General features: G+C 37.4%; 1 protein-coding gene across 1 annotated transcript in view; it reads right to left on the minus strand.

The window, feature by feature from the left end:
- Window positions 1-3295: 3295 nt before the first annotated feature.
- LOC108701790 (carbonic anhydrase-related protein 10) overlaps window positions 3296-12696 on the minus strand; it is a 178369-nt gene continuing 168968 nt past the window's right edge. The window contains exons 8-9 of the mRNA XM_041576218.1: window positions 6370-6544; window positions 3296-4243 (exon numbers count right to left, since the gene is read on the minus strand). Of these exons, the coding sequence (XP_041432152.1) occupies window positions 4221-4243; window positions 6370-6544 (198 nt within the window). The 3' untranslated portion in view covers window positions 3296-4220. The remainder of the gene's footprint in view (window positions 4244-6369; window positions 6545-12696) is intronic.

Raw genomic sequence — 12696 nt, forward strand, 5'->3', positions numbered from 1 at the left:
AAAAGGTGTCGCTGTACGCAGACGACATGCTCCTCTACCTGGCTAATCCTGGTAGAGCCTTAGAGGCAGCCCTGAATCTTATTGAGGAGTTTGGGAAATATTCGGGCCTTTGCGTTAACAGAGCCAAATCTGTGATATTTCCAATAGACCCGCTACCCATTGGTTCACCAACACAAATTTGTCACCTACAAGTCCTGCAGAAGTTTAAATATTTGGGAATAAACATCCACAGGGACTACAAGAAATTCGAGGAGAATAACCTGACCCCAATTGTGGAGGCTTTGAAGGCCAAGACTGAGGTCTGGCGACAGCTGCCCCTTTCCCCCCCGGGTAGGGTTAACCTATTTAAATTGGTGTTCCTACCCAAGTTCTTGTATGTATTCCACAACTCGCCTATCCTACCACGAAGTCAATGGTTTACATACATAGACTCCATACTGAGGAGGTTCATATGGGCGGGGGAGCACCCACGTATGAGTTTTAACGTATTGCAGGTCCCGGTGACATGTGGGGGACTGGCGCTCCCTAATCTCAAGTTATATTTCTTGGCCAGTCAATTAACCTATGTGCACTGGTGGATGGTACCCCAAAATGACAACCCCTCTACTATACTGGAAGCTGCGAGCATGGGGTCTTTGGAAGCGTTGTCCAAACTGCCATATCGGGGTCCCTCAGAGTACTATAAAATTACTACACCTATGGCTACAGTGGCCGAGGTATTTAAGAAAAGCCTCAAACATGTCCACAAGGCGAGGACAGTGTGGTCCCCCTGGACACCTATTTGGGGCAATGGTATGCTCTCACACTTTGGCTCAATACCTGATATTAATACCTGGGCATCTAGAGGAATAAAAACACTTGGGGACATCATAGAGAATGGGGACATCGAGGGGTTCCAAAACCTAAAAGAAAGATTTCAGCTACCCAACTCTATGCTTTTTAGGTATCTACAACTTAGACATGCATTCAGAATGCAGTTTCCCACCCCACCCATCGATTTGATGGACACCACACTGGAGAAATATTTACGAAGGGTGGATCTTAAAAAACCAACGACTTGGTTCTATACCATTCTGTGCCAGGCTTCCCCAGACCCCCTAGCCAAGGTAAAACAGATGTGGGTTAGGGATATTCCTGATTTGGAGGATGAGATGTGGGATGACGCTCTGAAGCAGATACCGGTTATCACTATGTCAGTCAGAGACAGATATATCCAGGCAAAATTCTTCAACAGAGTGTATCTAACCCCTCACAGGTTGGCTAGGATATATCCCTTAACCCCAGACCATTGTGTCAAATGCTTACAGGAAGTCGGCACATTTTTGCATGTTTTCTGGTCCTGCCCCCATATCCAAAGGTATTGGGGGGAAGTTCTACACCATATCTCTGCCACATTGAGGGTCCCATGTATAAAAAATCCTCGGATATGTCTATTGGGGGTTGTGGATGATCTTGGCATGCAGGCCGGTGTTAAATTATGCTATCTCCAGTTGTTGTACTATGCTAAGAAAGCCATTTTACTACAGTGGAAGTCCACGGTTCCTCCATCTTTAGGCTTCTGGAGAAATTTGGTCAATGATTCCCTTCCAAACCAAAAAATTACCTACATAGCTCGGGGATGCCCCAAAAAATTTGAGAAGGTTTGGGCCCAGTGGTTGGACATGGAGGACACTAGCTAAAAAATAAAATAATTAAAATTAAATTATGATATGTTGATCTCAAGCTGTTAGATAACGACAACAACAGAACACTTGTAATGGCACGGATTTTGTATTTATTATGGCTCCAAAGATGTACAATGTCAATCTTGCTGTTCTTTTCTCTCTCTTCCTTTCTTTCTTTTCTTTCTTCTTTTCTTCCTTTTTCCTTGTTAAAATGAAAATAAAAACTTTAAAAAAAAAAAAAAATCCTATTTCTATTTTTTATTAAAGCATTCATAGCTGTTGTAAACTCATTTAAAAATCTCAGCTGTGAATCAAATATTGCCTGCCCTTTCTCTATTCTCGTGCACAAACAAGATTCAAGATTCTGGTGCACAAACAAGATTCTGAGATGATGCAAGGCTTGCCAACAAAAATTTGCAGAAAAAATGGCGTAAAAAGCTGTGTAATATAAATGTATATAAATATAAAAGTGTGTATAATTATACACCATGTGAACGCCAGATTTGCTGTCGTTATTTTACATTGATTCGGCAATAAATATATATTATATATATATATATATATATATATATATATATAATCAATAATCACAAACCGCACTCCAAGGACTTCAAATAAACACAAAAAAGTTTATTTCAAAGTTTCAGCTCCTCTACTCGAGCCGTCTTCAGCAAATTTTGTTTTACACAGCATAATAAATACCCCTTGGAAAAAAACACCTAAAAAAATGTATGCCGTTTTTACACCTTTTTTTACACGGCGAAGCCTGATGATGTGTGATGTATTATCCCATTGTTTTTTTTACACAGTATAATAAATATTCCCCAAAGTTTGCCCAGGAGCAGTAACCCGTAGCAATCAGCAGGAAGAATTTACTGGTGAGTTACTTAAACTTAGTGCCTTTTATTATATATGGAGGTTTGTATTATACAGTCCTTGGAGTGCGGTTTGTGATTATTGATATTGTATGACATTTTTTAACCTGCACCTATATATATATATTTTGATAGTGTAAACAGTGTGAAGGTGCCACTGCTAAGGAAAAATTGGTGGATGGATAAATGATTCCTTTGAGTTGACAGCTTTGATTTCCCCACTTTATCAATGCATTCAAAACAATTTATATATTTGTATTGGCATCATAGTGCCCATTAAATCAACCTGCCTTCTCAAACAGTTATAATATTCATTGTAAACATATGGGATCCATTATACGGAAACCCATTTTCCAAAAAGCTCTGAATTACGAGATGTCTCCCATAGACTCCATTTTATCCAAATAATCCACATTTTTAAAAATTGTTTCCTTTATCTCTGTAATACGGTAATAATAATAATAAAACAGTATCTTGTACTCGATCCAAACTAAGATATAATTAATCCTTATTGGAAGCAAAACCAGCCTTATTTATGTTTAATAAATTCTGTTTGTTTAAATTCTTTTCTAGTACACAAGTTATGAAGATCCAAATTATGGAAAGGTCCATTATCTGGAAAGCCCCAGTTTCCTACCATTCTGGATAAAATATACTATACAGTACTTAGTCAGTACTTAGTCAGTACTTAGTCCTACCTGTGGACTAGAAAAACAGAAACAACGCTCTAAAATGCAATTAAATACATCATGCTGATCGTTGTACAAGATTTTAATAACATTTATTGAGATGCCGACAGTAACCAAACACAATAAATGATTCGTCATTTAAAAAAAGTGAAAATGTTTACTTTCAGTTCTGCTTAAACAAAATGAAGTCAACATTCAATAAGATAGAGATATAAATGAGATAGCTTGAATCCTCCTATAGTTTTACCAGGTAATTTAAAAAAAATTGAAAAAATTAAATATGATTGTTGAGCCAGAGAGATTATGGAAACATTTTGCAGCACAAGGAACTAGAAATGTCTATGGCACCACTAAACTAATAAATGTTACAAAATCAGACATAAGAAATAAAATGGTTGGGTAAAATCTTGCAAATAAAACCATGCCTAAACAAGTACTAAATTAAAAATTAAAATGAATATGACGCAGATGAGATTTTTAAGCAAAAACCAGAAACCAGCATTCATTTAGGAAACTATTGGAGAATAAATTAATTATGTAATTATATCCTTTAATATTAATATATATATAATACATATATTGTTCCACATCTTGTTTCATGTAGTAAACTGAACAACAGTAGCCTATCCATACTTTGAAGTTCTTTGCTTCTGTATCCCTTAACATGTGTATACGAGAAAGCAAACTCCCCGAAATTTCCTAGAATGAAATCATGAATCCACTTGTCAAAGTGTCCAAAGCAATTTATATAAAGAATGCCGTATATACATAGGCTAAAAAGTCTTCCATGGCAGAGCTTTGAGAAATCCCCATATACTGCCTTTAAAGGCAGAGGTTCTTGTGATCTCCAAGAGCATTTGTTTCTGTTGCCCATAGCAGCACTGTGCACACAATGAGTTCCATATGAAATACATATCCAAAAGGTGAAGGAGGCTTGATGCATTCCTGGTACATCAATTCACATACACTATTGACTGGTGCTTTTCTTTTGGTTACTTAAGGAGCCATTCGTTCACTGCAGAAAAGAAAGTATGGAATAGGATTAGTATACAAGATAATATATATATATTTGCAAAAGTAGAGCTATATACAACATTGGACTGATAACATAAACTAGATTTTGCAAAAGACACTCTAGAGATGGGGAAAAAAATGCCTCTCTATGCCCCAAGTTTATGGACTCCAGCAATACACTCTTGGTTTGACTTCTGAGTTGCTTGCTTGCAATTTTTAGTAAGCCTATGACTTGTGTTTCAGAGAGAAGACCTTAGACTGCTTGCACTCAGAGAAGCATGAAAAGTAAAGTGCTCCTTTAATTCTAATTGTACCAGGCACACTTGTCAAGAGCAGGCTGTGCCACTCTAGGCCCTGGACCTTGATTTCAGATAGTTCCCCATAAATAAGACTTTTTTCCAATTTTTTTCTATTTTCTATATGTGACCATTTCTCTAATATTGAAGTGTTAAGTCTATTTTTTCCACCATCCACGAATTCGCATTGGCGGATTTAAACTCGAAATTGTCAATTCTAACCTTAGTAAATCTGTCCCTTAGTTGATAAATTTCTCTGGATTATTAGCAACTATTGTATCAAGTCTAACAGCTGCCTTTAATGAAACTCAGGGATTCTGCTCAGTAGGGACAAAGATAAGAAATGTATCAACTAAGTGGCAGATTTATTAAGGGTCAAATTGAAAAAAAAAAAAAACCCCCAAAAAAACAATATATATAGATTTATATATGTCACTGACCAAATCTAAAAAACAAATGCTCTGTAAGGCTACAAATATATAGGTATTGCTACTTTTTATTACTCATCTATTCAGGCCTTCTCTTATTCATATTCCAGTTTCTCATTCAAATCAGTGCATGGTTGGTAGGGTAATTTGGACCATAGCAAACAGATTGCTGAGATTACAAGCTGGAGAGCTACTGAATAAAAAGCGAAATAACTCAAAAACTACAGATAATAAAACATGAAAACAAATTGCAAATTGTCTCAGGATATCACTCTCTACATCATACTAGATGTTAATTTTAAGATGAACAACCCCTTTAATGTGAACATTATCCAAAGCATGGCTGGATTTACATAGTGGGCGCTCTTAGGCCTACTGCCGTTTGATGCCCCCATCCCCTCCCCTTTATTTGGGCAAATTTTCGTCATAAGGACTGGAGCAATGGGGATTGGTGCATGGGAAATTTTAAAAACTGTCGTATCTTCTGTGCATCCCCAGTGTAATTGAACCAATGTAGGTGTGGTAGGGCAGCATGCCACCCCCTAAAATTCTGGCGTTGGTGGCCTTTCCACAAATCCGGGCCTGTCCATAAGAATGTATATGTTTATAACCCCATCCTATTTAATCTCAAATCTCTGCATTTATCATTTTCTGCAAAAATAATAAAAATAGCTAAGTGACCATATCAAGTTAAAATTTTTATCTTCCTAGTAAGGATCACAATATACTGAACAGATCACTACAATGAACATTCTCTTGCACAAGTTGTATTATACTGATAACATTCTTTCTCTATGTAGTTGCATGTATAATTATAAATTTGCATTAATTTGTCTTATGTTTTGGATCACATCTGTCATGCACTACCTCGGGGGTCATTAACAACAGGCAAATTTTCACCTGGGCTGTAACCTGTAGCAACCAATCTGTGATTTTCATTCTTTTTATTTTTTTTTGTTGAGCCATTTCAGGTAAAACAATAAAAGCACATATGTAAAATATGTAATAGGTTTTTCATTGGTGAAATGTCATTTAATTATCCAGAATGCTTTTTTAAACTAGTAATTCTGGGTATCATAAGGCTTGAAACATCAACCAATGCTCTGCTGGGTGGAACCACAACAATGCTAAAGGCAGGTCCTTGGCAGAATGACCAATGTCTGGTATGCTTTATTTTAAAGTTGCCAGGGCAAATGAGCACCTGTAAAATACAAAATCACAACTACTACCTACGTATAGTGCAGGCTGTCGTCCACTTACTAAACCCCTTGCCTGTAATAGGTGCAAGTTTAAGAACTATAGCACAGCAAGCAAAACTGAAAGATCCAAAAGTCATGTACTAATACGGTGGTCAGATAAACGTCAATCCAATTTATTATGTGCACATCTGGTGCAGTTCATACCTTTATATTGTAATTTTTGTGCTCTGTTGTTCGGACAGTCTTTCCCTTGTAATCTAAAGTTGATGTTAGTACGGATGCAGCGGTTGTTTAATGACTGGACAGGTCGAAAGTTGTCACTCATGCTTGAGAATATCTGGGAAGGTTGATTTTGGCTTAGTAGTCTTAAGGAATGCATCTGTTTAGGGAAAAGAAAGACAATGCTTAAAATAATACACAGTATAAACCTACACCTTCTGCCTGAGAGGTTTATTTTTATCAAGAACACATTGAAACCTTAAGAGGGCAAGTGCTGTCCACTCCCGGACACCTGCCTTCTCTTCCATCCTTCCTCCGTCCCTCTTGTGTCCCATCTCCGATCGCATCCCCAGCTCCTTGTTGCTCGCAGTATTGCGGCGAGTGAGGATTTCTTTAAAGCTATAGAGGATGTAAACCCTGCTGTTTGAGCCCCCCTGAGACTGCAGGGTCTGCTTCCTCTATAATTAGAGGGTTTTACATTTTGAATCCTGTAGTGTTCCGTCACTTGTGCCTACCCAAAAGCAAATGAGCCCAAAGAATTGTAGTCCTTGTACTGCTTACGCATAAGTAGAGATGTCAGTCTACTTAACTATCATAGTATCTTGTGTGGAACAGGATTGGACACTGTAAAGAGCTTGTAAAGAGATTGTAAACGAAACCAGAGGTACATTATCTATATGTAGAATATAATTGTAAACTGCAAAGGTGCTCAGAAAAGCACCCTAAATTAATTTACATAGATTCATGTTTTGAGGCTCAAATCCCCTTTGATATATTTAAGTATAGTCCATATGTTATCGGACTAGGGCAGACTGGGCCGACAGTACCCCGGGAAAAAACCCCCTCATGGGCCCCTCCAGCCCAGACCTGCTCCCCTGCTGAGCAGCTGTTGTGCCACGGTGCTGTGGTTTCCTCGCAGGTGCGCAACATTTTTTCCCGGCGTCCCTGAAAACAAATCTGTTGTCTAAAACACTGGAGATGTTGCAAACTGTAAAATGAGGTTGAATGGCAATTAGAAGTAAGAAGGTTGGCCCCAAGGCTTCCAGAAAGGCCCATTCTCTTTGCAGCCCCGGTGGGCCTCCAAGGCTCCAGTCCAACACTGTAATTGTTTTTGAAGACTAAATGGTCAAGTGCTTACATTAAATGAACTTTAGATCTCTATGGGCATCTACTAAGTTGACTAAAGGCATCTACAGTATAACATACTGTAGTTAAAGGTGAAATACCCTTTTAAAACTGAGATTGGCCTTCTATCATCAAGCTTAGGAGCATCTTCAATGGCTTTGGAAATGAACTGATACAGCCTATAGGTTGATAATTCCTTACCAAAGATCTGTAAATATGTAAACCCCTCCATTTCTTGATTTACGTACGAATAAAATAAAGAAGTCAGAATGATATATTGGCATATTCCTGAATTTCGACCATAAAATCACCAGATCATGACGTAATAAACTATAATTCCAATGACATAAAGAGCACATGCCACACAACAGCTCCCCAGGCAATTGATACCCTATAAAGTTCTTCCAAGTATACATAGTTTAGTTGAAATGGATGATTTCTCAGATATTTGTTGTGCCTGTGTGTCTGCATTCCAACTTGTCAGCACTATAGTACTTTATATCCATATCGTGCCTGGTTGAAATACCATATATACACAGACTGACCAGATTTTATAAAAGTTCATTGATGTTTATAGGGCCCAGATGACCAAATGAACCATGAAGAAAGTGACCCAAGCCAACAGTTACTGTTAAAGCATTTCATTGCTTTCCTGACAGATTTTTCAATGACTGCAGAGGAACTTTCATCAGTGGTTGAGTAAAACAAGAATAAATTATGTTTCTCCCACAAATCTACATTATTCTATTAAATTTATTGAATACTTTATTGCAGCATGTTTGCTATCGCTTCTTCAGAGTTTAGGCATATTTTACCTAGTATCCAACTTTTTTTTTTTACTGCTCTAATTTATAAACACTGGGCAAATTTGCACCTTGGCAATAAACCATGGCAACCAATCCGTTTTCATTGTTTTACCTGCATCTGGCTGGGAAAAATCTAAGCACTGATTGGTTGCTATGGATTACTGCCTAGGTGCAAATTTGACCAGTGTTTATAAATGGTTGCAGAAGTACAATGAGGCAGTTGTTGGATGGTAATGGGAAGCTTTTGTGTTTATACATGAAATATAGCTTGTCAGTCTCAGGAGAAGTAGAAGCTGTCATTAGCTAATGATTTCTTGTTAGAACGCTATGGCAAAATGCACAGTAACATAGTAAAATACTAATTCAGGCTGAAATAAAGACATGTCCATTGTGCTCAACCAGTATCTGAATAAATGTGTGCTAAGAGAACAGTAACCCTGTATTCCCTCACTTGCTAAAAAGCTATGCAGCCCCTTCTTGAAGCTATCTTATGTATCAGCCAGTACAATTGGTTCATGCATTTTAGCGAACTTATGTAGCTCTGTACCAGCAAATGCCTCCAACTGCGCATTTGCCCAAAAGTCACGAAGTTTCCGATTTCTTTTTCGGAAACTTTGTGACTTTCGGCACATGCGCAGTAGATCCCAACTGGCAAATGCCTCCTACTGCGCATGTGCTACCAAATGCCGATGACTACAGGAAGAAGAGCGCTTGGGAGAAGATGGCTGCCATGAACTCCGCTGGAGAGGACCTAGAAGGAGGGGTAAGTAACAAGTTAGGGGCATTTGCCTGGGGGGGGGAGGTAGGCCGGGGGGGGCTACGCAGGGGAGGGGGAGGGATTTTTGCGCCTAGGGGGTTGAATTCTCCTTTTACCCAGTTTCTCCCTCCATGTATAAACAAAATGACTAATACCAAGAGACCTTCACTGAGATTTATGGGCCACTGTATCAAACACTTTGGCAAAATCCAGATTAGACAATTAGGGGAATGTAATAAAAGTGGCAAAGAGAAAAACAAATTGCACAAAGAAGAACAAACATTCGAATTTACGCAATATTCTTCCTTAAACTGTTACTGCATTGCGAGTTTTAATTGTGCATTGCACACTTTTAAGAAGTTCTTGAAAGTGTCGTAATCTTTTGTAGCTAACTTTTTCAGTAAGAAGTTTTATTACATTCACTGCACATTGGCACAAACTATAACATTTCTTCCACTGTTGGAAGAGGTCACTAAACAGTTTTCAGGTTCACAAAAGCTATATTAAATTCATGCTACATGTTTGTGCAGAGGCATAACTTTTCACATTGCGAATAGTTTTTCCAATCTGACTTTTATTACATTCCCCCATGTCTACTGCTCCCCCGCTGTCCAACTTCTTGCCTCATCATCAAAAGCAATTACATTTGTCTGACATTACCTAATCTTCATAAATTGAGTCATCAGTGCTCCATGGACCCTCTTCTGTTTGATAACCTGGTGCACTGTGTGGGGGAACGACAAAACTGTTTATATATAACCGGCACAACAGGTCTGGTGCACGCAGGGATTCAACCAAGCATTTTGGATAATAGATCCTATACCTGTACATAGTTATGACCCCTAGAATGCATGTAGCGGCTAAATATAGTTATAGTTCATCAGTAACCCCTTTAATTTACTAAATGCATATACTTACGCTAGAAACTATAAACTCTTTATTGTTTGAGAAGTATTCTCTTTTGCATAAATGAATAGATTTTCAAGCAAAAACCTTAGTTTAATTGACAGTCATGGTCCCCAACATTGCTGCACTTATCATAAAGAACCTCAGTTTTAATGGGCATGGAGCTGGTTAGGAAGAGAACTTTGTGATTTAGTTTTGCTATATAAACTCAGATTGGAATCATGTTTGCTGAGATTAATTGTTTTTGATTGGGTATTGGGTAGGCACTTATAGGCTGTCTTGTGCTACTGCAGATATGATCTAATGATTTTAAATACAAAGATAGTAAATTATTATAGTCCATAAAGTAAATTATTATAATGCATTGTTCGCTTTCCTCTTACTTTAAAGTTAAGGTTCATTGGCTCCTCCTGATGAAAGTGTGTGGTTGGGCTTGAGGTGAGGAAATCGCTGGGGCAAGGATTGTAGGGCATATCTGAATATTCTTTGTTGACGTTATATTTAAAAGAGAATAAACATATGTCAGCCAATGATGCATCTTATGGGCAATAGTCTACAAATAATATGCTCTGCCTCCAGATATAAAATGAATATTGGAGATGAGCTGAATAGAACTGGCTGGCTAGTTGCATTGCACTATGAATTAGCTTAAAGAAACTTTCACATCTTTCTCACAGGGATTTTTCCTTTTCCATAGATGGGAAAACAGGCTATGCAATATAAGTGTCATCTAGCAAGAATTTCAGAATTGCCACAGCATCCTACTCTGCAACAAGGTGTCATCCATAATGGATACACAGAAGTCCATATTATCACTGACATGGGTCATTGTTTTCACTTGAGGCAGAATCTGAGAAATTATGCACTGTGCGAAAATGTTTTATTCTGCTGCTATTTATATAAATATAATATTTATTTAATTGGAATCTTTTTTTCAGCTGTGATTTTGAAAACTATTAGGCCAGCAATTTAGCAAATGAATGTATTTTTTTGCTAAAAGGGGAGACTACATTTTAAATATGAAATTTTGTTTATGTAAATGGACCTATGGCATTTTAGGTAATATTAATGAGATTTTATTGTTTGCTTAATATTCAGCCTGTTATGGAACAAGTGCTTTGTAGAATATTGAGTGGGAGCCATCTGCATCTAAGGGGTCAAGTGGAATGTTCTTCGGTTTTCAAATGGAACACATTTACCATTTTAGAACTTGTGCATTCCGGAGAGCTGTACTTTATTTTAATAAAGGGTATGTTATTTGGATTGTATTTAGAATTTGGGGAGATGGAGCATTTTTTTTAATGCATTATTATTTATTGGGTTTTTATGATGATTCAAAATTATTTATAACGTTGCCTGCTCTCTATGCTCACAGTCTATTTACTATTAAAGAAGATATATATATATATATATATATATATATATATATATATATATATATATATATATATATATATATATATATATATATTGCACAGGCTGAGAATGTAGTGAATGGGTTACACATTGCTCCTAGGTTTCTCACTTATACATAGTGTTGATGGGCTCAGTATAATTAGAAGTATAATTAGGCTCAGCTGGCTCATGTTAGGGGAAGTCTGGTGCTTCAGTCTAGGTACTGGCTGGAGAGCTACTACAGGGCAAAAGGATCTGGGAGTTCTAAGGTACTGTGTCTTACCTTGTTTGTATTAGAGATTAGCCTTATATAGACCCCACAGGACTGAGGGCTCTATTTTCTGTTACATTGAGGCCCTTGCATTTGTATATATATTTTAATGGCAAGTGTTGCAAAAAGTGATGCAGTATGCCCAGGGACACTGGTGCACAGGATCCCAGAAATTACTTAAGGAGGGTGCAAGCACCAGTTAAAAACACCAGAATATCTGCAAATATGCGTATCTAACAGGCATTTCTTCCACTGCAAAGTGGGTAATAGGTAGTAATAGGTTAAATCATGTACATTTGAGATTCCTTTATGGTCAGATTAAGCTGAACTCATGATAACCATGATATACAGGTATGGGACCTATTATCCAGAATGATCGGGACCTGAGGCTTTCTGGATAACATAGCTTTCCATAATTTGGATCTTCATACCTTACGTCTACTAGAAAATCATGTAACACGTTATAAAACCAAATAGGCTTTTTCTGCTTTCAAAAAGGATTAATACGTTCATTCATGTACAAGGTACTGTTTTATTATGACAGAGAAAAAAGGAACAATTTGGTATTATTTGGAAAAAATGGAGTCTATGGGAGATAGCCTTTCCGTAAGGGAACTATCTGGATAATGGATTTCGAGATAACGGATCCCATACCTGTATAAAAATAAATATAATATTGCACATTGAGAAAATAATCAGTTGGTCCATAATGTTTGTGCATTCCCCTTACTGCTTTAGAATAAAATCGAATTACAGTCTAATTTACTTGCACTGAGCTTGTAGGAACAAGTATGTATGTATGTGCGTTTTTTCTTTCTGGGGATGTATGCAATTTGGTCTCTTAGCAATCCTCAAGTTCTCAAATACCCTATCTGCATGAATATAAATAAAGGCATGGAATAAATATCCCTAGCACAATCTTCACACTACACAGCACACAGAGTCATCATCTATTCATTGTTCATACCTTTAATATTCACTAGAAACCTGCTGCTATGGCCTTTAACCATTAAACAATAGAAATTAAGTACAGGCACAGAAATATATACAGT

Source organism: Xenopus laevis, chromosome 9_10L (genome assembly GCF_017654675.1).
Source record: "Xenopus laevis strain J_2021 chromosome 9_10L, Xenopus_laevis_v10.1, whole genome shotgun sequence".
Lineage (NCBI taxonomy): Eukaryota > Metazoa > Chordata > Amphibia > Anura > Pipidae > Xenopus > Xenopus laevis.